The 27,596-nt window shown below is 45.1% G+C and overlaps 2 protein-coding genes and 1 long non-coding RNA gene across 3 annotated transcripts; 2 read left to right on the forward strand and 1 right to left on the reverse strand.

Annotated features, from left to right (window-relative positions):
- Window positions 1-5,545: 5,545 nt before the first annotated feature.
- Window positions 5,546-7,459, forward strand: LOC4328664 (cyanidin 3-O-rutinoside 5-O-glucosyltransferase). The gene has a single exon (XM_015767494.3). The coding sequence runs from the start codon at window positions 5,754-5,756 to the stop codon at window positions 7,257-7,259; it is 1,506 nt and encodes a 501-aa protein (XP_015622980.1). The 5' UTR covers window positions 5,546-5,753; the 3' UTR covers window positions 7,260-7,459.
- Window positions 7,460-14,831: 7,372 nt separating this feature from the next.
- On the reverse strand, window positions 14,832-19,074 carry LOC4328665 (uncharacterized). Its single transcript, XM_015771332.3, has 2 exons — window positions 17,597-19,074; window positions 14,832-17,244 (listed from the first exon to the last, which is right to left on the reverse strand). The coding sequence occupies exons 1-2, from the start codon at window positions 18,641-18,643 to the stop codon at window positions 15,169-15,171; spliced, it is 3,123 nt and encodes a 1,040-aa protein (XP_015626818.1). The 5' UTR covers window positions 18,644-19,074; the 3' UTR covers window positions 14,832-15,168.
- Window positions 19,075-24,992: 5,918 nt separating this feature from the next.
- Window positions 24,993-25,514, forward strand: LOC136355115 (uncharacterized). The gene is made up of 3 exons (XR_010739196.1): window positions 24,993-25,185; window positions 25,276-25,341; window positions 25,432-25,514. It is a non-coding gene; the product is annotated as an uncharacterized lncRNA (long non-coding RNA).
- The last annotated feature ends 2,082 nt before the right edge of the window (window positions 25,515-27,596 follow it).

Genomic DNA, 27,596 nt, shown 5'->3' on the forward strand with positions numbered 1-27,596 from the left:
AATGTGGCTCGGGTAAAGTGAATCATTTTTAATAATTTAGGGTTTAAAATGAGTCCATAGATCATTTAGATCCGATGAAATATTTCATGGAGTAAAATAGACTGTTTCTTAATAAAAAATATCCATATTAATCATCAGATGTACATAGTCTACTAAAAAAAATCTTGAAGTTAGAGCTACCGTTAGATTAAGGTTGTTACGTGAGACATTTTATCCATAGATTAAAATAAGAGAATCAAGCAACTTTAATTTTATAAAGTCTTTTTTAAACAAAAATCTACAGGCCAGAGCCATGCCAAAATGAGCATATCATATCTCAGGCCAACTTTTGTTCCATCTATATCAATTTTTTGTCCTCTACCTATTGAATGCACATATCATCCACCCCTCCGTCCTATAAATCGTAGCTATGATTAGTTTTTATGAAATGTGTCCAGATTTATAGCTAGAGTTATCTTTCTATGGGACGGAGGTTCTGTTTGGAGAACTAACCAAGAGTTATTTTGAAAGCTATTTTTTAAGTACATAGATATAGTTCTAAGTTGTTTGGATCCAAGGGTTATTTTAAGAGCTTTTTAACCTTTAATGTACCTTCACATGGAGAGAGATAGAGAGAAAAAAACACTTTTTTCAGTGGGCCTCATCTGAAATAACCCCAATTAGCACATCTTGGGTGGGATAGTTTTTTTGGGTGGGTTATTTCCAAATAGCCCTAAAATAGCTCACCCTTTTAGATCTTTTTAGGCTGTTTAGGCTATTTGAGGGAGGGTTAAAAAATATTCCTCAATTCAAACAGGGCCGGAGTAGTATATCAACTGGACATTGGATATTGATGATCCAACATTCCAACGGGCATGGAAAAAGTGATCCCTGGGGAATACAATTGACAGTGGACACAACATATATTAAAATATTAATTCCTACTAGTTAAATAGGAGAGAAAAATGACATGAAAGACCAAAAAAAAATCCCTAAACCCACTTGGCATATTCGTTTTGAAGGATTCCTAAAGGAAACTCAATTCCTTTGGAATAAGCACTATTCATTCATTCGGTTTCTAGGATTCAAAGGAAAATTTTTCATAGGAACACTATGCCAATCCTCCACAAATCCTCCAAATGTACTAATTCCATAGGAATAAAAACATTCACTCCATCCTCTTTTGTTTAGCTAAATGTAGGAAAAATTCATGTGTTCCAATCCTTTGTTTTGTACGTGCATTCCTACATTATTCCTACGTTTTTTCTATTTCTGTGATTTGAAAATCCTGTGAACTGAATAGTCTCTAGAATTGGGATCAGGTGCAGTCACAACGTTAGCAACTGCACACAACGTGGAGCGTCCATTTTTATAATCAACGGTCCAAATCTAAAGCTACAGTAGCTATGTGAACAGTATCCTGCGCTACAGTAGCTGCTCGATCCAGGCCGTTCGATATGTATCCGACGATGAAACTGCACCTGATCCAAATCCTAGTCTCTAATATCTCATCTCTCCGCCCGCTGCACGCGTTCGGTCTTCAGTGGCGACTGGCGAGGACGCCCGCCCACCCATGATGCCGACGTGGCCTCGCATTTGAATTAACCTGTACCAGTTTTCACCTAACCGACTCCGAATTGTTTCTTTTATATTAACACATGCAGTGTTGTAATTACAAATCTGAGCACATGGTACATCGAACTAAATCAATGGTGAGGGAGATTAAGGTCCCATCGTTTTGTTTATTTGGAAATAAGACAAATATCATATTTGCAAACGAGAAATAATTTATGAATAAAATTTTTATATACATGTTCTTAATAATGATTTAAAAGCAAAAACTGAAATTAAAATAAACTTCGATGAAAAAAAATCCCAAAATCAACTTCAAATTCAAGGTTAAAAATTTAAATTTTGGCTGATAAGTATAAATATAAGCGAAAAAGATGAGACTGTAAGCTCGTCACAACCTTCGGAGGGGAACCTGAAGCTTAAACTTTGATGATTCCTACCAGGAAGTTGGAAGCAACGAAAGTTGGAGGATGGGGTTTTGTGGGACGTGATCATAGTGGATGCTGTATGCTTTGCTGGGACAGGACGAATGGAACCAGTACATGATGCATTGTGTGCCGAAGCTGAACCATGCATGCCTCGCTGTGCCAGTACTACCAGCCCTTATAGTTGATATTGGAATTGAATCCGATTCGGCATTGCTGGTCACGGCGCTGAAAAAGCAGGAGTCAGGACTATGATCAAGCAACGGGCAACCCTATTTTCCGAGAAATAAAAGCTTCTCATCTAGGTATGTTTAGTTCATGCTAAAATTGGAAGTTTGGAAGAAATTAGAACGATGTGACGGAAAAGTTTGAAGTTTATGTGTGTAGAAAAGTTTTGATGTGGTGGAAAAGTTGAAAGTTTAAAGAAAAACTTTGCAACTAAACACGGCCCCAGTTAGAGTTTTCAGGGTTGATATCTCTTTTATTTCTAGATCTTTGTAATTTGTGTGCTCATAATTTAGCCCAAGTGGGAAGGAGCTGGGACCTGGGTCAATCTGCTATATGGTTGGACCCCCTCCCAGAGTTTGTAAATGGCTGGGTGGCTTGTGATATTGCTGAGCCAAGTGGTTAATAAAGACAGAATAGCGCAGCTGTTTTGGCTCGCAATAAAGCTAGGGTCCTGATCGAGCAAGACTACGTCCTATCTATGATTATAAAAATTCCGAAAAGAAGAAATGGTTAAAGGTAAAAAAAAGGTACCACTGCTGGCACTAGAGTGGAAGAGAAACAATATGACAAGTGGGTCTAGTTGTATTTTTTTACTTTCACGTTGTTTCTCTCTTCTATTTTATTAACTAGAAATTAATATTTTAATAGGTATGATGTCTAGCAGTAAATTACCATATTTTGATAATGTATTTCCCCAAAGATTGATTTTTCTATGTCCAACAGGTAAAATCGCGAAATCGCGGTGTCATATAGCAAATTTTGTCTTTTTTAACAGGCAACAGATGTTTCATTCAATAGAGCGAAAAAAATGACAACTCTAAAACCCTAAAAAGTTGTATTTGGAAAAACAAAAATAGATACACCACCACCACCACACACCGACGTCGCCTGCACACACAGCTGAGGAAAGGACTAGCGCTAGACCGGTAATAGCTAAGCGTACGTGACCAGCCGCCGCTAGCATAAGGAGCTACAACCATACCACCCAACACCGAGAGGGTGGGAGCAAAAAAAGATCCCTCTCCTGTGCATGGACCCGTCAACCTACCTCCATTTAAGAGCTTCACACAGAACCGTGTGAAGCGGGATTTGGTGATAATGGGTCCTCCTAGATGATGTCTCTAAGGAGAATACAACATAGGGAGCACCACCACCGTCCCTCCTGGTCTCTAGGAGACTCCAAGTATTTCATCATGATGTCCTGTTAGGAAGGGAGAGGTGTCTTGACAATGCTCCCAAGACGGAAAATGACTCCCAAAGGCATCATCATTGTCGCCCCAACAAGACCGTTCTAGATTTTCACATGTCGGCCACCCTGATGTTCTGCTGCTCCAAGCTCCACAACCAGCCTCCCACCATTAGCACGTAAACACCATTGTACCAACAACCCCCCTCCTGCCTCCACATGCTAGTGTTGCAAATGCATCACACTGACAGCATCTTAGGCCTACCACCAAAAGAAATCATTTTAGCTAGATCTTCCAAGGGGATAGGCACACCCACCCTTCCTCAACATTGATCTAGTGCACGGCGTCGTCAGCCCCGCCTCCTCCACCAACCCTTCTGTCACGCTAGCTACGGAAGAGAGTGCACCATCCAACATCTCACCAAGGGTCTAGAGGGTGCAGCATCACCCCATCGCCTCCTCGCCTTGCCACTGGTCGCACATTGCCTTTGAGCCTCCAAGATGTTCGCCTCATTTCCATGTCCATATTCCACTGCCTCGCCTCCAAGGCTACCCACTCTACATCCTGCTGCCTCATCATTGCCGCTCTCAACCCCGATGCCGGGGTGATGGATTCGACCATGAGTGCGATGAATCGGGTGCGTCGATGTCAGATCTAGCCACATACGACCCGCACCCTCTTCCAGCTTAAGGGTTGTGGTGGCCACCCAACTCGGCTTAGAGAAGCCTTGCCGTTGTCTTCACTATGGCTGCACGGATTTTCATTGGCTCGCTTGGATAATGGTGAAGCGGGAAGTGGTCAGAAAGAAGGAGAAGAGATGGGGGGTGGCGTTTGTGGGTTTTGCTCGTGTTGCCTCCAGAGACAACGTGGGGTATGGGTGGTTGCTCAGACAGATGTTTAAGGTACAGGTGCCAGCTTGATAAATACTAGCCTCACTGGAAGAATAAAATTAAATGCAACACATTGGATGCATCACAAATTCATAATACCGACGTAACTTTAAAAGTATGACATGCAAGCACACAACAAACTAAGAGTGCTCTTAAATTAACGAGGCCCACTCACAGATCATCAAACCTTGTATTATTATTGCACCAATATGTTGAATATTTCCAAAAAATGTAATGTAATTCCATTATATTAAAAAACTTGAATTTTAAGTTACAATTACATCAATATCTTGGTTTATACGTCATTTCTTTTACATGAGACATAAATTGGATTGGATGTATGAAAATTCGTACATTTAAATTTATTTCAAGAATTGGTTACCCCACTCATAGATCATCAAACCTACTGTTGTTACATAAAGATCTTGAATGTTATGGTGTCTGGTTAAAAACATATTGGTTTAGATGTCCTTCCTTTCAAACAAGAAGAAGAAACATAAATCTGATTGGAGTGTGGAAAATCGTGCATTTAAATTTATTTCAAAATAATACTACTTTCATATATAATACTAGCCGAGTTTCTAAAAGTAATTTGCAATAGAAATTAACGATAAAGTTGTAGTTCGAAAACCATCTAAATATCTAAAACCACGTGTTTTATGATCACGAGGTGTGACTTTTTATACTACTGGCTAGTACTAGTAACATGCACCATGCAGCCACATGGACAAGGTTTTTTACTACACTAGTGTCTAGTGCATTCGCACCAGTCATTTGCATAACTTAAATACCTATAGAAAAAATGAAAATAAATTGGTAATAATTATTAGGATGATATAAGTCGATAAAAATATATGAGAGTAAATTCAATCTATAATTATATAGACCAAAATAATAAACTCGGACCGTAAATAGGATTTGCTATTTTTATGTAAATTCATTCGATAATTATATAGATAAAATTAATAAACTCGGACCGTAAATAGGATTGCTATTTTTATTTTATTTATCTACTAGAAAAAAATGCTCGTGCGTTGCAATTGGAGAATATTATTTTAATCTTATTATTGTTATATTGGTTAATTAAGGTGAAATTCACTTTGTTAAATTCGCTTGGATATATTTTTCGTTAGAAAGTCATGAGCTGCAATTAGGAGTCCGATTAGCATGTGAGTTTTTCTTAAAGAGATTTCTTATACGATTCCTTCTATATTTTCAAAAGCGAATAAACTTAAAAACTGACTCATACACGGATGGATGATGTACCAAAGTATCGGCAAAAACATCTTCAATTTTTATAATAGCAGAGAAGAGATAGATCGAATTTAGATTTATATGTTTACAGAGTGATTTAATCATCATGATATATCTTGTTAAATCTTATCAATTTTTTCACAACTACTTATCACACATTTACACGCATACACTTGGCCACTTAGGTGTAAAAGAACAGCCATATATACTGGCAGGCAATGCAGGCTACATCTCTCAACACCCAAAGCTTGTCTTTGTCGCGAACACAAGCTACCCCAACTCCGGCCATGGCGCGCCAGCACTTCCTCGTCGTCGCGTACCCTGGCCAGGGCCACATCAACCCGGCCCGAGCCCTCGCCGCGCGCCTCGCCCGCGCCACCGGCGCGCACGTCACCCTGTCCGTCGCCGTGTCGGCGCACCGGCGCATGTTCCCGTCCCTCGCCGCCCCCGACGAGGAGGTCCACGACGCCGACGCCGGCGGCGGCGGGATCTCCTACGTCCCGTACTCCGACGGCTACGACGAAGGGTTCCGGCTGTTCGCCAGCGACGGCGAGGCGGCGTGGCGGCACTCGGAGACGTTCGGGCGCGTCGGCCGCGAGGCGTTCGCCGGCGTGGTGGACCGCCTCGCCGCGCGCGGCCGCCCCGCGACGTGCGTCGTGTACGCGTTCCTGATGTGGTGGGCGGCCGACGTCGCGCGCGAGCGCGGCATCCCGCGGGTGCTCTACTGGATCCAGCCGGCGACCATGCTCGCCGTGTACTACCACTACCTCCACGGGCTCGAGGAGCTCGTGACGGAGCACGCCGGCGAGCCGGAGTTCACGGTGGACATGCCGAGCCTCCCGCCGATGGCGATCCGCGACCTCCCCAGCTTCTTCACCGACCTCGCCGACACCAGGCTCGCCGCCGCGTTCCACGGCGTCCGGACGACGATCGAGCAGCTGGACATCGATCGCCGGAGCAGCAGCAAGCCGCCGATGGTGCTCGTCAACACCGTCGAGGAACTAGAGCTCGACGTCCTCGCCGCCTCCTTCCCTGACCTTGACATCCTACCCATCGGCCCGGCCGCCACCTCGCTCGACGGCGGCGGCGCAGCCGCCGCCGCCAGAGCGTCGCACGACCTGTACAGGCACGACGAGAAGGGCTACATGGAGTGGCTCGACGCGAAGCCGGCGGGGTCGGTGGTGTACGTGTCGTTCGGGAGCATGTCGGTGGTGAGCAGGCGGCAGAAGGAGGAGCTCCGGCGAGGCCTCGCCGCCACCGCGCGGCCGTACCTGTGGGTGGTGCGCAGCGACGACAGGGACGACGGCGACGGCGACGGCGACGGCGGCGGCATGGTGGTGGAGTGGTGCGACCAGGTGCGCGTGCTGTCGCACGGCGCCGTCGGGTGCTTCGTGACGCACTGCGGGTGGAACTCGACGCTGGAGGCCGTGGCGTGCGGCGCGCCGATGGTGGCGGTGCCGCAGTGGTCGGACCAGGACACGAACGCGCGGCTCGTCGCCGGGTGGGGCGTCGGCGTGCGCGCCGCCACCGGCGCCGACAGGGTGGTCGAGGCGGGCGAGCTCGCGAGGTGCGTGGAGACGGTCATGGCGGACACGGAGGCGGCTGCCGCCGTGCGCCGGAGCTCGGTGGCGTGGAAGGCGAAGGTGCGGGAGGCCGTCGCCGAGGGCGGCTCGTCGGATCGTAATTTGAAGGCTTTCTTGGACCGAATTGCAAATGTTGCGTAGATAATCCAATTCACCGTTCGTCAGGGATGATGATGATGTCTGGCTAAGTGTCAAAATGGCTAAGGTTGGCGTGTCATTTCAAGTGAATTAAAAAAAGGTAAAAGTACGTGACGACGATATATGGTTTTAATTTTGTAAAATGTTAGTAGCATATCCTATTAATATCGTGAATAATAATAATATTTTTTTAAATTGATTAAGTCACAATGGCATCGATCAAATTAACCTAAAAAATTAATCCTTTGACGTGAAAATGGAAATAATTTACAACCTCCGCGTAACGTGCACACAGGAGGGTTGTCGTTGTGCATGCGGGAAAAGTATTTTTTTTACATGTAGATGCAATCCAACATAGTGTATCTATGTCACCTATGTAATTAAATAAATATTTCATAAAATTTGACAAGGTAGATAAAGATGATATAAACCACTATGCAAACATGCACATCGAGAAAATAACAAGTTCTATTTGTGCTAGATAGGTACTGTTTACAGTCTAATTTTATTATTTTTGTTTTTCTGATTATATATTGATTTTAGGCTTGCTCGATTGTGTATAGACTTGTGCCATTGTGAACAATACTATCATTTTTTTCTTTCATATTTTTCCATATCTATTCAAGTCACATGTAAATGATTAGGTGGGATTGCACCTAGGTGAAAAAAAAAATCCATATCCTTAGTGACAGGTCTACACTCTGAAGTGAACACTCCAAGTCTCAAAGAGCAAGTTTAATACTCCTATGAGGGAATCAATGGGATCCCGGGTTTGTCACTTTGTCTTTCACATGATCACATCACCATTGGCAATTTGGCATTGAGTGTTGCTTGCTATACAGGCAACAGTGTTGTTCATTAATGTAGTATTGGTTTGCAATTGCATGGACAAGTTTTGTATTTCACATGATCACATCACTATTGGCAATTTGGCATTGAGTGTTGTTTGTTAGCAGCAACACCGTTGTTCATTGTAGTATTGGTTTAATTTGCAGTTGCATGCACAAGGACATGGATTTCTTGTTATGGTGTGGGATCCCATTAATTCCCTCGTAGGAGTATTAAACTTGCTCTTGTAGACTTGGGGTGCTCATTTCAGGGCGTAGACATGTCATTAATCCATGATAGCCACGCTCACACATAATTGGGAACCTACAGTGACATCTATCTATGCAAGTACGCAGCTAATGCCTCAGGAACTTGGCTGCAGTTGAACCCTTGTTAGCTTTCTGGCTCCGAGTACGTAATGGAGGTTGATAGATCTCTGGATGATATGAAGGTATTTAGTTTATCAGTGAGATGAATGCTGTGGGCACTTAAAAAGTGATATGAATGTTGTGGGCACTATAAAGGAATCAATGAGAATTATCTACAGTACCATTAGTATAATAACAGACACTGAGACCATAAGACGTACACCTGAACTACTGCTACTATATCATGAGCACTAAAGAGGGTCTGCATCCGAAAGGAATACAAATATATAGTAACGCCTTTATAGTTCCCCATCCGAAAGGAACGCATGGTGGGGCGTCAGCGTGTGTGCCGTCACCGGCGCCGACAGGGTGCTCGAGACGGGCAAGCTCGCGAGGTGCGTGGAGACGGTCATGGTGGAGACAGAGGCGGCCGGCCACCGTCGTTCGCCGGAGCTCGGCAGTGTGGAAGATGAAGCTCCGTGGTCGAGGGTGGCTTGTGGCACTACTAAAAAATGATTATTCCTGGCTCCACCTTATTTTCTTTTGGCGGACAAAATAAGAAACTCTTGTAAAAAGGGCAATCAGAGGTCCCTGATTAGAAACCGCTTGTGAAAATTTACTTTTACAAGCGATCATCTTAAAAGGGCCACTTGTAAAAATAACACGATTTTTACTGGCGGATGGCTAAGAGCCTAAGAGCGGTTCTCGTAGCCAGTCGCTATAAAAAATAAATCTCAGGCGCTAAAAAAACACATTCCTCCTCTCAACCGTATGTCTTATCCTTATCCTCAGCCTCTCTTCCCTTGCTCCCTCTTCCCTCCTTTCCTAGCGGCGGCGCACCCAGGGCGTTGAGGGCCACTGGCGGCAAACTCGAGCATGGGCCACTGGCGGTAGATCTCGAGCGCGGGCCGCGGGGTCGTGGGCTACGGGCGGCGGACTCAAGCCCGGGCCAGCGGCGGCAGTGGCCACTCTCCCAACTCCTCCCAGATCTGGCTGGAGGAAAATTGGATGAGACCAACAGCAGGGTGGGGGAATGGGGAAGCGTCCTGGTGGCACGGTGGGTGCTGTGGAGGAGGCCCGACAACACGGTGGAGATGGGGAGGAGGCTAGCGGCAGCGAGGTCAAGATCTGGTAGTAACAGGGCATGTCTGTGGCAGTGGCGAAGGGATGCAGCAGTGGGGCTAGGAGGGCTCGCCGACGGCAACGGTGCGGGGAGAGGGTGGCTGCCCTGTCCAGATTCAAGGGGTGGCACGTCGGCAGTAGTGGGGGGAGGGCAGCGACATCTAGATCTAATGGGGCTCGTCGTCTTCGGCTCTTCAGATCCGGCCACCTCGGCAGAGCAACAATGCCGGCAAAGGCGGTGCAGCAATGGAGACGACGGCCTCGGCTTGATTCCCCTCACTTCTTGAGCTGTTGATCTGTGATGCTGTTGTCCATTGAGCTGTGATGATATGCTGTTCTTATTTTTATGCCAAAAGAAGTTTGTCGGCCTGAAAATTTAGGTTTTTTAGGTGGGTGACTTACAGAACGGTTCTAAAATTTTGATTTTCACTGACCTTTAATCGTAGGCAGAGCGGTTGGTCGCCTGCAAAAATCAATTTTCGGCCATAGGCGAAAATGATTTTTTAGTAGCGTGGGATCATAATTTGAAGGCTTTCTTGGACCGAATTACAAATGTTGCGTAGATAGTCCAATTCAGCTCTCGTCAGGCGTGATGTCAGGTCTACTGGAGTGTCAAAGCGTCAAAACAGCTCAGGCTGGAGTGTCATTTATAAGGGTTATCCTTGAGGGAGGCGATGATCCTCATAGCAAATACAAATCTGAGAAGATTTTGATGTTGCCCTCTTCCTTCACCTTCCCCTGGTTGTCTCTCTCCCCTTCTCTGGCTTATATAGGCGTAACAGCATGGGTGGAACAACAGCAGCAATAGAGCAAGATTGTTCGGGAAAATAAGTGGTGAAAAAGTGGAATGTTCACGTCATCACGAGTAAAAATTTTACTCACAGATTTACTCATAAGTACTCATGGTAGCGTAGACGAATCTCAGACGTCTATTTTTCGATCCAACAATTGTATCTAAGTTTCACTAATTTAAACTACATATTTTCATGTGTAACACGAGGAGAAGACGAGAAGAGACGTATGTGGGTTTGAGATGGATGGATAGAGTAGAAAAGTACCTCGTTTTTCACACGCACGCTTACTAAACTACTAAATGGTACTTTTTATAATTTTTTTATATAAGAAAGTTGCTTAAAAATCGTATTAATTCATTTTTAATTTATAATAGTTAATAATCAGCTAATCATATGCTAATAGCTCACTTCGTTTTACGTATCTTCTTAATCCTATCTTTTTCCTCTTCTCTCGAACACAGGTGAATAGTTAGAAGATAGATATCTCTTTTCCTCTTTTATCTCTTCTGTTTTTTTATACTAGAAAAATGCCCGTGCATTGCAATGGGTGAAGGATATTGTAATCTTATTATTGTTATACGGTTTAGCTAGGGTGAAATTCACTATGGGGATTCACTATGGGTGAAATTTAGCCGGGTCAAAATTACTGGGATAGGGAAAAGTATATCCGAGATCCCTTATCTTTTCACCGAATTACAAAATCGTCCCTAAATCAAAAAATCGGATATATGACATCACCCAAGATCCTTAGGCAATATTGACTCTGGTTGACCCTGTTTTGTCCGACGTGGCAGCTGAGTCAGCATGAGACCCACATGTCAGTGAGACCTCATGTTCCCCCATCTCTTCCATCGATCGCATCGAAGCCGCACGGCCGCGATCACCGTCGATGCCTCGAAGCTTTGCCATCACGCCCATGCAAAGTCCTGAAGCCGCCGCGCCTTGGTGTCGCACACCGTCGTCACGACGTGCGCCATCGCGAGCCCAACCTCCTCCTCGTCGTACTAGTCGCCGGCGCTGGCGCTTGCCCCTGAGAAATGCTGCTGCTAAATATAAACACGGGCAACAGAACCACCTCGTCTTCCTCGCCTCTCCACTCCCCTACCCTCTCCGACGATGAGGTCGGGCCGGCATGGTCCGCTGCTGAGCGGATCTGGCTGCTCCTTGAGGAGCGACGTGGCCGGCGAGCTCTGGCCGACACGGATCGAGGGGGTGGCGTGACCGACGAGCTTCGACCGGAGTAGACCGAGGGGCGGCACGGCCTAGGCACGGGGTGACGGCGTTGGACGTGGAGCGGGGCGGCGACGCCGGATGTGGAGTGGGACGAGGAGATCGGGACAATACCGGCAAGCAACGAGCAGTTCAAGGCGACGCAACCTCCGCATCATCGTTGTTGTCCTCGAGATACACTTGGGATGTCGCTCCACAATCGACCAACCTCGCTCCCATCCTCGTCGCCGGCATGCCTCCATCTCGCGGTGAATATGGGATCGGGGGCAAGCGCGCGCTAAGGAACAATGGAGAAACCACTTGCTCCATGGCACAGCGGCGACGCTCTCTCCTCATCCTACGCGTCCTTGATTTTGCCAAAGAACTCGTGACCTTTTTTGAACGCGAGGTCTTCAGGTTGGTGAGCCCTATTGTTTGGCTTATTCACGGATAATGACATATTTGCAAATGAAAAGAAATTTGTGAATAAAACTTGTATATACGTTTTCATAGTGATCTAAAAGTAAATGCTGAAAAATAAACTTCATTGAAAAAAACCGTTAAAAATTCAATTTTTGGATGATAAGCAGTATAAGCGAAAAGATAAGACCGGTTAAAAATTCAAATTAGCTGATTAGCAACCTAAGCGAAAAGATGATACCAGTAGATTCTCCTCGCTTCACCGACGTGGATCGTTTGGGCTGAATGCCAACCCATTGCACTGTGAACGCCCTAGCTGTCAGTCTCGTGAGGACAATCTACACTTGTTTGTATTTCTTGTAGTCTTCCACAAAAAATATCTTGTTTGTTTTTGACCGTTCACATAGAGTTGGATCGTGATGATCTTTATTTTGGTTTGGATTTTTGTGTGTCTCAGCCAATTGTCGCTTTCAATGTGTTTCGCTTTGGTTATGCCTACCTGTACTGCTTATTAATAATAGTATAATTTATAGGTATACGTCCCTTTTAACGATTCAAAAGCAAATATTTATGAATATACTTACAATGAAAAAAAAAATCGACCATGAAATTACATCTTAAAATTTAAATTTTATCTTATAAGCACATGTATAAGCAAAACCATAAATCTTGACTTGTGCTATATGCTTCTTCCGTCTCTAAATATTTGACGCCGTTGACTTTTTTAAACATGTTTGATTGTTCGTCTTATTTAAAAAAATTTAAGTAATTATTAATTATTTTCCTATCATTTGATTCATTGTTAAATATAATTTTATGTATACATATAGTTTTATATATTTCACAAAAGTTTTTAAATAAGACGAATAGTCAAACATGTTTAAAAAGTCAACGGCGTCAAATATTTAGGGACGGAGGGAGTATATATTACTATTAAAGTAGCCGACGGATATTTTTATTATTGAAGTTTGGACGACCCAGAGAATCAGAAGAAACAGCGAGCAAGTAGATTTGTCAGCTATTGAGCTGGCCTAAATTTAACATGTCGAATGAACAACAGTGTTTTTCATTAGTCCCAACCAACCTCTCCATGTGGGGTATATTTTATTTTTCGCATGAATCAGGAGGGCAGCATTGAAAACTCTTAATAGTTATTAATTATCTCCTATAGTTCAGTTTTTATTAGTTATCTCAAGATGCTGGAGTAAGCATATGTATATAGGAAATTTAGAAGATCAGTCCTAAAAATGATTTTTTTATCATTAAACAAGGTACTCTTTCAGCTCCACATTATAAGATGTTTTGGACTCTTCATCTATCTTCTATCTTCTAGATTCCCTGATATCCATATAAATATGAATTTGGACACATATATGAAATATATACATGGATCAATGTGTAAATATATTTAAAACCCAAAATATCTTATAATTTGAAACAGATGAAATAGCACATAAGCAAGGATACTCCTAATGGGCAGGTGATCGCTCCTTCCCCTCCCAAGCGATCACCCGCCCTTCTCCCTTACTACTTTACCTCCCCTTCTTCTCTTACTACTACACCATACAAATTTGAATTAAAATTCAAATTTAAAATGGGTATGTAAACTTTTTACTTATAAATTTTGGGTCTATAAACTAATATTTGAATTCAAATTTAAATTCAAATTTGAAATGGGTATGTAAACTTTTGACCTATAAACTTTGGGTCTATAAACTAATATTTGAATTTAAATTCAAATTTGAATCGGGTATGTAAACTTTTGACTTATAAACTTTGGGTCTATAAACTTTAGATGTATAGAAATATTATATATAGAAAATATTTGAATTCAAATTCAAATTTAAACGGATATAATTCAAATTCAAATTTGAATCGGGTATGTAAACTTTTGACTTATAAACTTTGGGTCTATAAATTTTAGGTATATAAACTTTAGATGCATAAAAATACTATATATAGAAAATATTTGAATGCAAATTCAAATTTGAATCCCGATATAATTCAAATTCAAATTTGAATCGGGTATGTAAACTTTTGACTTATAAACTTTGGGCCTATAAACTTTAGATGTATAGAAATACTATATATAAAAAAATATTTGAATTCAAATTCGAATTTGAAACGGATATATAAACTTTTGACTTATAAACTTTTGGTCTCTAAACTTTAGATGTGTAAATTTGAGGTGTATAAACTTTAGATGTGTAAACTTGAGGTGTATAAACTTTAGGTGCATAAATTTACTAAAATAGAAAAATAATGCGGTGCCAAAAAAGGAAACCAGGTGGAGGGAGGGAGGGGGAAGGGGGATCGATCGCTACCCTTGTCGCCGGGCGATCGATCGCTACCCTTGTCGCCGGGCGATCGATCGCCCATTAGCACTTCCGCATAAGCAAACCTAATGACGAGGGCAAAAAAAAAAAGGAATCAGCGGGGATTGTACGTAGTACTAGTGGGGCAATAACTGACACTGACGTATAGATCCAGACCCATATGTCAGCCACCTCTACTACACCATCAGTGCTATAGAGGATCTATATCTGAAAGGAATGCAACTGCAAGATGAGTGGTTGTGATGTGATCCATCTCTGCAATAATAGCTACAACTAATACAGATGACTGATGAAAAGAATTTCACCCGATAGTCATATAGGAAAACCGTGGAAATTTAACGGAAGTTTAACATTTAGTAAACATTAAGCTTAACTCTAGCTGATCCAGAAAATTCTATGCATTCCAAACATTATCCAAAGTGTTTTTGCAACTCATGAAAATGCATTTGGACCCATGAAATGATTTGCGAACGTAGCGAAACGATTGCCACGGTGCACTAAAAAAAAATGGTTGTCAACCTGCATAGATGGTATAACCAGTCAAGGATATTTCAGTATCATATACATCAGATTGGATTTCTGAAAAGCAATACATATAAATGGGATCTTCTTCAGGTGTCATTTGGTTTGATGATGTTTACGATTCCTTGGATGGTCATTGCTAAAATCCTGACCAAGGATGTACCTACGTCCAAGACCCAACGATCACACACTATAAAGTTGAACCTGTGAAGAAATCTCACTATTGAATTAGTTTTGAGTAAATTATCTAAGTGTGCAGCAGGCGCCATCAGGTCTATACTTTTAAAGTTGCTGCATTTGGCAGAAATTTTTTCTACTTTTTCCTCCTGCTGCTGGCTCCTTTTTCAGAAATGCAAGCTTCCACAGAGGCAACTAGACTTGCTTCCAGATCATGACCTCTTATCTCTGATCTCACTTTCCTCAGAATCTGTTGCTTCATGACTGATCTCTCAGCAGACTGGACGTTCTTGCACATGTTCAACCCCTGCACGTATCTTGATACCGCTCCACTGAAAGACCCACCTGCTTTCTCGAGTGCCACAAATTTCTCGATGATTTGGGACGAGAGCATTCTTTCGATGCAAGGTTTGGTTCCGACCACCGCAATGTCTACCAGAAGCTGCATTGTTAGTTCCTTTGTCTTTGAAGACTTGCGGTCAAGCAAGTTAACCAATTTTTCAATGGTTCCTGCTTGTAAAAATCTCTGTAATACAAGTGATCCCCCCTTCGCAAAGATAATCTGGTGAAGGGCATAGTATGCTGAATCCTGGAGATCGTTGATGTTGCACTGCATCATGTCAATTAGCTCATGAACAATGTTAGCCTCTAAGAACCTATGGACATATGGTTCCCCTCCAGTGCAGGCTAATTTCATCACCAGAAAAGCAGTGTGAGACCTCACTTGGTTGCTTTCAATGTCTCTCCGTTGCAGCAGCAGTGCCAACCCATTGGACATATTGCTTCCCAAAAGGAGATCTTGCACCCTTGAATCATTAGCCCTCTCAGCGAGAGGTAATAAACCTTGGATCGCCTCAATGTTATCTTTGTTGTCTCTGTGCAGTATCTTGTGAAGAATCAACTCAAAAGATTGTTGAGGCTTTGGTGATGGAGTTACATTTTGGTCAAATAAAACAAATCTCTCCAAACTGAGACGAGCATGCCAAGGCAAATGAGTCAACGCTCCAGGTCCCATGCACCCCTGAAGTGGCGCACCAAGTTCACAGAATGTTTTTAGCATGATAATCGCATGATGCTGTGAGATCTCAGAACCACTGCCTAGAAGAACAAGAAGCTTCTTGTCAATTCCTGATTCGATCATTGTCTCAACAGCCCTTAACTTTCCCACCTTTATCAAAGATGCTAGAGTTGTAAACACAATTTCATGCCATTCTTCATTCTCAGGAGAGAGTAATTTCGCAATTTGGTCCATAGGAATGGTTGCCAAAATTTCATCAGCAGTTGTAGCATCAACATGCTCAGATATCTTGGCAAGAACAGTAGAAACATTGGCTAGAGTAGAAGAATCTTCACAGCCACGAAGAACATGAATTAATTTATCCACAGAACCTGCTGTTTCAAGAGACTGAGCAAGCTTAGCATAATCTCCTTGGAAAAAGATTACTGTAATAGATTTGGTGACAGTAACAATGAGAGATGTTGACCCCACAGAAATTAACTCCGCTATTCGAGGACTAAGTATTTTGCTGAAGTGAAGCCTGCTAGCCTCAAATTCAGATATGGATTTGCATTCCATGAGAGCTTGGGTGGTGCTTCCTAGTAAAATCTCTATCTCCATGAACTCTAGCAAAGAAAATAATGATCTTATCTTCTGTTCAGCTCGCTCTTTTGCGCTCTCTTTGCCAAAAATGAAAAGCCAAGGAGACACCAATGCAGCATATTCAGGAAATGAACCGAACAAAAGAGTATGAACAGCGTTGTCTGTTTTACTCTCGAGGTAAAGCGAAACCATGTCATGCATATGATACATCGATTGGTCTTCCAGTTTGATAATGAGTGAGCCTTCTACTAGTTTCGAGACCACGAGGGGGAATAAAGTGTCCTGCATGAGTGCTGACCACATGGATTCAAGGCAAGCCTCTGGAACAGGTTCATCCCATGAGATAGCTGCAAGCACCATGAAAAACCTTCTTGAATTTTCTGGCATTGCTTCTAAGCTGAACTCAAAAGACCCAAAGATGGTCAATGTGGTTTCCACTTCTTTCTCATTCACATATGAAACCGGTCCAGGTGCACAAGTTGCATATGTGGAAAGGTTGGAGATTGCTCTATCCCATTTTTCGACTCTGGTCTCCTTTCTGAGAGCCTTACCCATGACAGCAACTGTAAGGGGATGGTGGCCGCAACGATCCAGCAAGTCGTACGCAACAGGCTGTAAAGAACAGGAATGTTAACCATACAAACCCATAAAACTAGGTCTTTAGTAGTTCTAAGTTCTAAGTTACATATTGAACATCTCTTGTATGACAGATACACATATAACTAATTACTTTAAGTAGACTAACATGAATATAAATAGTTGGCTAACTATATTTGTGTACTTTCCATGTTAAACATGAAGGATATTAAAACGAAACCAATGTTGAAATGTAAACACATATACAATCCACATGAAGATGATACCTTAGCTGCAGGGTGCAAAACAATTTTATCAGGTAAAACTAAAATAGGCTAAAGTGCAGGAGTATTCAGTAACCATGAAAGATGCAAATAGAAGAGTATACCGGGAGCTCTTCAACAGTAAGAAGGCTATGATAGAGAAGAATGTCCTTGCCAATTTCTTTGATATCATCTTTGGATATTTCCACCTTTTCAGCTTCTGCAATCTCATAAATTGCCTCATCCCTCGTTGTCACAAGATACCGGCAATCATTATCATATAGGTTTGTGAAGCGATCAACTATGTCTTGCTCCCAGACATCATCAAGTAGGATCAGCATGCTCCTTCCTACCAATGCAGTCTGAAGCAAGTAACAGACATCTTCAAGATCTTTGCCCACATCCTCATTGACAGTCATGGAACCAATCTGCACAAGAAATTTACATATTTTCCGAACAAGACGCTTGTGGTATTCATCCCTATTACCATTGCATGCCGCTCTACTGCACCACCGCCCAAAACTAAGCTCAATTGCACCATCCACAAAATTACCAGGCGGGTCAGAAGCTATTTGTCGAGCAAGACACGACTTCCCAATACCAGATAACCCGACAATCAGGACAACTCGATGACTACCATCATTGATAAGCAGCTCCCTGACATAGCTGCACTTCTTTGACACTGGATAGCCATGCTCCGACTTGACTCTCACCAAGGATGGCGTACTCTTAGCTGTAGACGCTATGACATTGCCCACACTCTCTGTTAGCTTCTGTAACTCAAGCCACCAGTTGAGATCATCCCTGATCAGCTGAACATACTTCATCAGAGGGTCCCCTGTCACCGAGCTCCACACAACTCTGGCCAAGCCCTTCTTCCCTTTGCCTTTCTTCAACACCCGCCTCGCCTTTGTGATGTTGGCATGGAGCTGGTCCATCAGCTTGCCTAGGCTCTGGAGCTGACGCTCGAGCTGCGGCGCGTGCATCTTGTGCGCGTGCTTCTGCTTGGATTGCTGCATCAACAGCCCAAGGTCGGACACAAAATCCTCAAGAACCTGGAGCCTCCTGGGAGCCTCGGCGAAGTCGGCAGCCGCCTGCTCCAGCGCGCCGACCGCGGTGAGCATCGCGGACACCAGCTGGGTCGCCGAGGCAAGAACATTCACAGCATCCATATGGCCTCGCTTCCGGTCAAACAAACCACTAGAGCAACAGCAACGAAGCTCCAATCTCTCCCCTAGCAAGAATTCAATACTCAGAGCTGGCTGCGACAATCCGACGAACACATGGCGTGCGTTCTCCTGGCCGCCACCAACTCCAACACCGAATCCTCCGGTCCCGTTCCTTCATCAACCTCGACATCACCAACCATTCCCCTTTCCCCCAAACTCCCAATCCACCACCAACACGGACGGATCACAACCACAGACCAATCAAGAACATGCAATTCATAGCGAGCAAGAAGCCAGCAATTACGAGTGGAAAAGGGGAATTGATTATACCCAAGGAAGCTCTCGCGGCCGCTGCCGAAGCAGGTCAAACACTCAGCGGAGTGAGGGAGTTTGGTGGGTAGCCGATCGATGGCAAGCGGATTGAGAGGAAGACCAGGAGAGCAGGTGGAATTTGGGGATTATTTGAAAAGTAGTACGCGTTCTTCCTACCCACATCACGTCAGCCGCTCGCCGTCTCCGGACGGTGGAGTGCGAATTTTTTTTATTTATAATTTTTTTTATTAAAAGTTTTACAAAAATAGTTTTCCATTTTGAAAATTGACGGAAGTAGTCGCCTACCGCCGCCCTCTCAGAGGGCGGCGAAAATGACGTGGCAGACGGCCGTTCGCTCTCGGGCGACGGCCGTCAACGAAATTTGCAGGCGGCCCCCTTGCCGCCCTCCGCGAGGGCGATTTTGTACTGTGCGGGGGGCCGCCTGCAAATGGGCGGCGAGGGGGGGGCATGGAATTTTGCAGGCGGCCCCCTTGCCGCCCTTCGCTAGGGCGATTTTGTACTGTGCGGGGGGCCGCCTGCAAATGGGCGGCGAGGGGACATGGAATTTTGCAGGCGGCCCCCTTGCCGCCCTGGGGGAGGGCGATTTTTGCCCCCCCCCCCCCCTATAAAGCCCAGCCCCTCCTCTGTGAAATTTCATTATATTCACTAAAAATCCAAAAAAAAACGAAAGAGAGAGGGGAGGGCAGCAGAAGGGGAGCGGCGAAGCCCTGCTGGTTCGCTCACTTCATCACAGGTATGCTCCCATACATCTTTTGCATTTGTACTAATATGTTATGTTTGAGTATATATGTTGCGTTTTAGTTTTAGTTCCATATATTTTAGCACATCTGTAGCACACAGCACATATGTGTAGATCCAGAGCATAGAATATAATAGTATGAATTGAGACATAGACAGTAGTGTTAATTGTAAGATGTAGTTTAATTTGATCTGGAGAATGTAATGTACTTTTAGAAATTTAGAGAACAATATTGTAGAGAATGTAACTTAGGGCGTAGTACAGAAATGCGAGGTTAACGCAGTTATTGTTTTCATCAGGCACAATGTCAAGTAAGGTCACATTTCAGATAGTTCACGGTGAAGGAAATATTAGATTTGGTCCAGATGGTGTTGATCTGTCAGATTTTGTAATGACATCTAAGGGCATCGATAGCCCTGCGGAGAGAACATTTCAGTCAATTTATAGTTGGTTGTTGAGAGGATTTAGAATAGACCAAGAAGTCTACACAATGTCAGTATCAGTTGTAGTGAGTCGTGCAACAGAAGGTTATTTTTGGGAACTAATGCCGATGGACAGCACTGCTGCTTGGAGACGGTATGTGCAAATGGCTTTTGAACGGTCATGGCCCCTCGTTATATTTGTGTCGGTACAAGAGAAAGATATAAATGTTTCAATGCAAACCGAAGATGTAGAGGGTCCTATCAATGCAGGGGATGTTGTTGGACCATCGATGCAAAATGAGGAAAATCAACCAAGGGAGGAGCAGGCCATGGGTATGGCGGATGAGGGGGAGAGAGTCCGTATAATTGTTGATGAAATGGAGAGGGAAGATTCGGATAATGAGGAAGCGGACGACGACGCATCATCCGATGAGGAAGGTGATGTAATGGCCACTGATTGGGCAAATGAGGACTTCTCTGGACTTGTTATATCAGAGGGTGATCATGTACCCTGGGAGTATAAGGAGAACGAGGTAATTGAGGGTGCAAGGTATGCTCATAAGGATGAGATGAAGGAGGCGGTGAAGCATTGGGCAGTTTCCTTGCAGAGAGAGTTTAGGGTGGTCAAGTCAACAAATTATGTGTATGAAGTGAGGTGCATGAAGGAAGATTGTCCGTGGCGTGTCCATGCATATAAGGGTAAATGGAATGATTATTGGAAAGTTAGCATTGTGACCGAGCACAAGTGCTACTTACAAGGGGTGGAGAAGTATCACCGAAACATCACTTCAGCTTTTGTGGCAAGTGAGATGTACAGCAGTGTTGTTGGTAACATTGGCTTTGAACCAAAATCAATTATTAGGCACATCGAGAACAAATTCAAGTACACCATAAGCTATGCAAAGGCCTGGAGAGCCAAACAAAAGATCATTGAGATGAGGTATGGCACATTTAAAGCTTCTTATGATAATTTGCCTCGTTTGTTAGCCACCATTGCCCAGAGGAATAATAATACTTACTATGACCTACATACATTTACATCGGTTGATGATCGAACAAAGAGTGTGCTGCAAAGAGCCTTTTTCTCATTGGGTGCTTGCATCAATGCTTTTATGCATTGTCGACCTGTTCTATGCATAGATGGAACTTTTATGACAGGTAAATACCGAGGTCAGATATTGACAGCAATTGGGTGTGATGGGAACAACCAGGTTCTACCTATGGCTTTTGCATTTGTAGAGAGTGAGAACACTGAAAGCTGGTACTGGTTCCTAGAGAGAGTGCACATTGCAGTGGTGCGTATGAGGCCCAACGTTTGCCTTATACATGATCGTCATGCGGGTATGTTGCGGGCTATTGACTACTTGCGGAACGGTTGGGATGAGAAGGGACTTCCAGCTAAGTGGCCTGATGTTCGGAGTCGGTGGTGCATGCGTCACATGGGTGCAAATTTCTACAAGCAATTCAAGAACAAGCATCTTATGGAGCTCTTTAAGAGGCTCTGTGCACAGAACCAAGAGAAGAAATTTAATGAGTTGTGGGACAAGTTGGATGAGTTGACAACGAAGCAAACAGATGAGCAATCTCGCAGACCACAAGTTGAAGGTGACGAGCCTCCCATACCTCTTGGTGCATTACATGATGACCCACCAACAATGAGAAGGAGGTCAGGGTCGTCCATCAGAAATTTCACTCAGTGGATTGAGAATGAGCCTAAGGAGAAGTGGTCTCTATTGTTCGACACCGATGGATCTCGGTATGGCATAATGACAACCAATTTGGCAGAGGTGTACAACTGGGTAATGCGAGGAGTTCGGGTACTTCCATTGGTTGCTATTGTTGAATTCATCCTTCACGGCACGCAAGCGTACTTTAGGGATCGATACAAGAAAATTGGTCCGTCCATGGCCGATAACAACATAGTGTTTGGCAACGTAGTGACAAAGTACATGGAAGATAAAATCAAAAAGGCACAGAGACATAGAGTTGTTGCTCAAGGCACACAAGTGCATCGGTATGAAATAATGTGTGTTGATAGGAGCAGGCGTGGTATCTATCGCAAGCAAGTCGTGCAGGAATGTGTCTTGAAGGCGGATGGTGGATGTACCTACAGTTGTATGAAGCCGAAGCTTCATCACCTTCCTTGCTCACACGTTCTTACTGCTGCCGGTGATTGTGGCATATCTCCCAATGTGTACGTCTCAAATTATTTCAGGAAAGAAGCAATCTTTCATACATGGAGTGAGGAGATATATGGGTTCGGGATCTCAGGATCTTACACAACGCTGAGTGCCCAAGTTTTTTATATTCCAGATCCATCTAAGTTAAGGGTGAAAAAGGGTCGACGCCAAACTAGACGCATCAGAAATGATATGGATGAGTCAGAAGCAGGTGGGAGGACTTTACGCTGCAGCAAGTGTGATCTGCGCGGCCATACTTACAAGAAATGCCCGAAGAATGCAGAAGTTCCAAGCGGCGCAGATGCTAGTCCATCTGGACAGGCAAGTGATGGTAGGCGACCACCTGGTGAAGGAACAACAAGCAGGCGCGCAAGGCCAAGGCGTCGTCGTGCAGCAGGCGATTCCATGGTATAACAATGCTTTCGATTTAGGAAATAAAATACTGTTGTGATGTAATGAGTGTTCGGACTAAATACTTCTATCGTGTAATTTCAATTCAATGTTGTTGTAATGAGTACCTCCGACTATTGTTGTACAAGTAGTATTGCGAACTATTCGGTGTTGTATCATAATGTTATCGTGATGAGTGTTCGGACTAAACACTTTTGTTTGTTTGTACTCTTGTTTAATATGTGTGAGTCATTCGCTTATGAACATTTATTACTTATGTTGAACTAATTATTTATATGTTTCTGATCAACCTATTTGATGCAGGTATGGCGTACGACACACCGGCGCTGTTGAACCGTGGGATTGACAGGAACCACCGCTCGTTCCTGTCAGCAGTTGAGGGTGCACAGCTCGGCACCTTCCGTCCACGCACGTCGCGCGAGTGGTTGCGTGTCGACCCCCGTCACGTTCCTTGGTACGCGTATGTTTACATTTCAACTCAACTTTGCTTTGTGTTGTACTTATGTTTGAAGTTTGCTCTATACAGGTTGCGTGCGGCAGGCCTTCTACCACTTTGTAGGCTTGTTGAGGCGGCGGCGGACGACCGTGACCCAGCGAAGCGGTGGGATGCAGACCGGTCACTCCTTGCCGCTCTTGTAGACCGCTGGAGACCTGAGACGCACACGTTCCACCTTCCCTGTGGGGAGATGGCTCCGACACTGCAGGACGTGTCGTACCTGCTCGGGCTACCGCTGGCGGGAGCACCAGTTGGTCCCGTGGACGGTGTTTTTGGGTGGAAGGAGGATATCACTGCGCGCTTCGAGCAGGTGATGCGCCTTCCACACCTAGGACCGGCCAACACCCTTCCTCCGTACTCTACAGTCGGGCCTAGCAAGGCTTGGTTGCTCCAGTTCACTGTAAGTAAATAAGTTGTTTATTATCATACATGCTTATTTGCGACCGGATGATTGTTTTGTACTAACATTTCATTCTTAATTGTAGGCGGACCTTCTGCACCCTGACGCTGATGATTACTCGGTCCGACGCTCCCTTGAGGCGTACCTGTTGTGGTTGTTCGGGTGGGTGATGTTCACTAGCACCCACGGGCACGCTGTGGACTTCCGGCTGGTCCACTACGCACGGTCCATCGCGGATGCTCAGCCACAGGACGTGCCGCAGTGGAGCTGGGGTTCTGCCGTGCTAGCAGCCACGTACCGTGCCCTCTGTGAGGCGTGCACGAAGACTGATGCGGGAGCGATCATCGCTGGCTGCCCTATGTTGCTTCAGCTTTGGGCAGCCGAGAGGTTTGCCATAGGTCGACCAGTGGTGGACAGCGCACCCTACGGGGTTGGTCGCAGCGCGCAGTGGCCAGAGGACGGTCCCACGATGGGGACTTACTGGTGTCGACGTGGGGTTAGTGCAACTTCGCTGCGTTATAAGTTTATCAGTCGTCTTCTTTTTTTTTCTTCACATAACATGTCTAATTCCGATCATGTTTATTGCAGCGTCGTTACGCTCACGTCCAGGTGAGACGTGGTTACCCGGACTTCGTGTTCGAGTTTGACCGTCTCCAGCCGAGCGACGTCATCTGGGAGCCGTACACAGAAGAGGCCGTCGCTGCGAGAGCACCGCTAGGACTTTCGTCCTTGTGCACACGCGACCAGGCTTACTGGCTCACCATCCTGCCGATGGTGTTCGACATTTTCGTTGAGCCTCACTGCCCGCAGCGTGTGATGAGACAGTTCGGACTTAGGCAGGTGTTTCCGGGCAACGTGCAGCCGACCGTCCTCCCTGCCGACCACTCGTGAGTTCGGATTGTTCATTTCTAAATTTTTATGATAAATACATCATCGAGCCATATAATTTAACTCTCTTCACAGGTTGACTCGACGGGGACAGCTGGCAGGCGCACTTTGGGCTCCACGTGTACAGCAGTACGTTGACGACTGGGTGTTAGCTACAGAGGAGGTGATCAACGAGCTCTTCCCACACACGGAGGAGAACTACCGTGACTACCTTGGCTGGTACCTTCCTCGCACTCGTGCGCGTGTGACCTTCACTCCAGACGCCCCAGAGCCGCACGTTGCCGCTGTCACGGACGCGTATCCCACGCACCGTGACCGAGACTACTTCGTGGCGGTACGTCCAATTTGTATTACTTCTTACAATTATTTCATTTATCTTGCATAATATAGGACAACTACTGAATTTTTTATTTCCATCTTGCATAGGCTGATGCCGCACGGGATATCAGTGCCGATATCACCGCAGTCCAAGTGAGGTTGAACAGAGGTTTGCACTTGACTGACGTTGAGCAGAGGGTGACCTTCGACCGGATGCAGCAGAAGATGCGTGCGGTCATGCGCGTCTTCTCCTGTCGCAACGCCGTGGACGTCGTACCTCCAGCTGGTCCGGTACAACCACGGCCTCGCGCGCCTACCGTCGGAGCAGGACCTCGACCTACGGCACCTGTTTCGCACGGTACTGCTCAGCCCAGAGGTTTCTTAAGTTTTGTTCCTGTTTTTGTACGAAAACATCACCCCGTCATAACTTGATGTTCCATCCTCGCAGGACCTCGTTTGCCTTCGAGCGCCCCTAGCTTCGGAGCAGTGCGACCTACAGCACCGGTTTCGCACGGTACAGTTCAGCCCAGATATTAGTTCATTTTTGTTTCAGCTTTTGCACGAATATGTCACCATGTTTTAACTGCACGTTTCCTCATCGCAGGACCTCGTCTGCCTTCGAGCGCGTTCGCAGGCACGACCGGCGCTTCCACGAGCTCCGCAGGGGCGTTCGCCACCTCTTCGAGCGCGTTCGCCAGCTCTTCCTCTCACGGAGCGTCGATCCCTCGCCCACACGGTACTTTACTTTTTATTACTACTGTTAAATACTTGTACGAAACTGATGGTCCTTGTCCAGCAGGATTTGCAGCCGGGATCTTCGGTACTGGGGCCTCTTCGTCTCACGCCGGTAGGACTGGTCCTACTAGCCAGTTCTACGACGACGACTTGCATGGTGCACACCACCACGACGTCCTAGGCTCCTCTCAGCTTGGAGGAGCTCCAGAGGCGCACACTCAGGAGCAGCCAGAGATCACACCTGTACAGGCAGGACGGGTTGGCCGTGCCGTACCCCCGGACCGACTCACGTACTCCCAGGGGCACATTAGGGCGCAGGGTAGGAGGGATAGGGGTAAGAGGCCTCGTCAGTAGTGTTCTACCTCTTCAGTCCTTATGTGACCGTTTCTTTTGGCTTACAAACTTATAAAGCAGTACTATTTTTGCTATTACTACTGCAGTACTACTTGTGTTTGTCTCGTCTACATAGTTCTTTTCATTCATATGGTGCTAGAACAACTTATACTCACGACAACACACTTTCGGCGCTTCACGGTAGTGTCAGATCTAGTAGCGCGCACAGTCCACAACAGCACACATGAAAAGCGGCACCTCGAGTTATCACTATCAACTTTCGGCGCTGCCTGTTGACATAAAGTGAATCACGCCCACGCGTGATCGTCTTGTCACATCTAATGAATAATGTATCTCATTGAGTTCACATATATTGCAGTGAAAACGACGCTATATAATTGACAATCTGAAGGCAACCTCTTCATATATTCTTTCCCACTAGCACACCACACACGAAAATGGAAGCCTATTCATTGGTAATACGTAATCTAGATTTGAGATTATGTAGAACATTTTTCACTACAATTTTACATTTTGGCAGCAAACCAAATATGATCAAATGCAATTTTACCTTACCAAATATTTGGTAGTGCCAAAACTTGCTTATATTTTGGCACTAACAAAATATTTGTACGGTAACAATCCAAATATGCCCTAAAAAATAATAAAATTGTATTTTACCAGTCTTGGAGATTTTAATCTTGTATAGTTTTCAATATAAAAAGATTTGATAACTATTGATATTTATTAAAAAAAATATAGAGCACAGTACAAAATCGCCCTCCCCCAGGGCGGCAAGGGGGCCGCCTGCAAAATTCCATGCCCCCTCGCGGCCCATTTGCAGGCGGCCCCCCCACAGTAGAAAATCGCCCTAGCGGAGGGCGGCAAGGGGGCCGCCTGCAAAATTCCATGCCCCCCCTCGCCGCCCATTTGCAGGCGGCCCCCCGCACAGTATAAAATCGCCCTAGCGGAGGGCGGCAAGGGGGCCGCCTGCAAATTTCGTTGACGGCCGTTGCCCGAGAGCGAACGGCCGGCTGCCACGTCATTTTCGCCGCCCTCTGGGAGGGCGATTTTTAAAAATCGCCCTCCCAGAGGGCGGTAGGCGACTAATTCCGTCAATTTTCAAAATGGAAAATTATTTTTGTAAAACTTTTAATAAAAAAAATTATAAATAAAAAAAATTCGCGGAGTGCAGCGAGGCGAGCAGCAGATGCTCTCCGATCCGCGGCGTGCGTGCGAGCCGAGACCGACTTCCCGGCTCACGTGCGAGGCCCGTTAACTGTTGGGCCGCCACGGCCCACGGGACCACCCACATACATACATACATACACACATGCTGATATGCAACCACCGTCTTGCTAACCTAGCACAAATGCTACATGACGGTATCTCATTCGGACGGTATCGTCTAAAATGTGAGTATCAACCGATGTATATACCAGATATCAGACAATATCTAGAAGATAACATTCTGTTCGAACGAGATATAAACCGATATTTATGAGGTATCGGACGATACTACCTCAAATATATCATCCCATTTAAACGGGATATATACATACCGTCGTTTAGCATTTCCCGATAATAAAGCACATACACATGAGACGGTGGTTGATCTCCAAACTCCAAAGGCAAATGGCCGGCCGCAGCAACGAGCTGATCGATCGATCGCTCTCGCAACCGCGCCGCGCCGCCTTTGAC

This window comes from Oryza sativa, chromosome 2, assembly GCF_034140825.1.
Source record: "Oryza sativa Japonica Group chromosome 2, ASM3414082v1".
NCBI classification, from domain to species: domain Eukaryota; kingdom Viridiplantae; phylum Streptophyta; class Magnoliopsida; order Poales; family Poaceae; genus Oryza; species Oryza sativa.

Coding starts and splice junctions, on each gene's coding strand:
- LOC4328664 (XM_015767494.3), top strand. CDS start 5,754: ATGCAGGCTACATCTCTCAACACCCAAAGCTTGTCTTTGTCGCGAACA.
- LOC4328665 (XM_015771332.3), bottom strand. CDS start 18,643: ATGGATGCTGTGAATGTTCTTGCCTCGGCGACCCAGCTGGTGTCCGCG. Junction 17,245..17,596: donor TTACTGTTGAAGAGCTCCCG/GTATACTCTTCT, acceptor TGTTCTTTACAG/CCTGTTGCGTACGACTTGCT.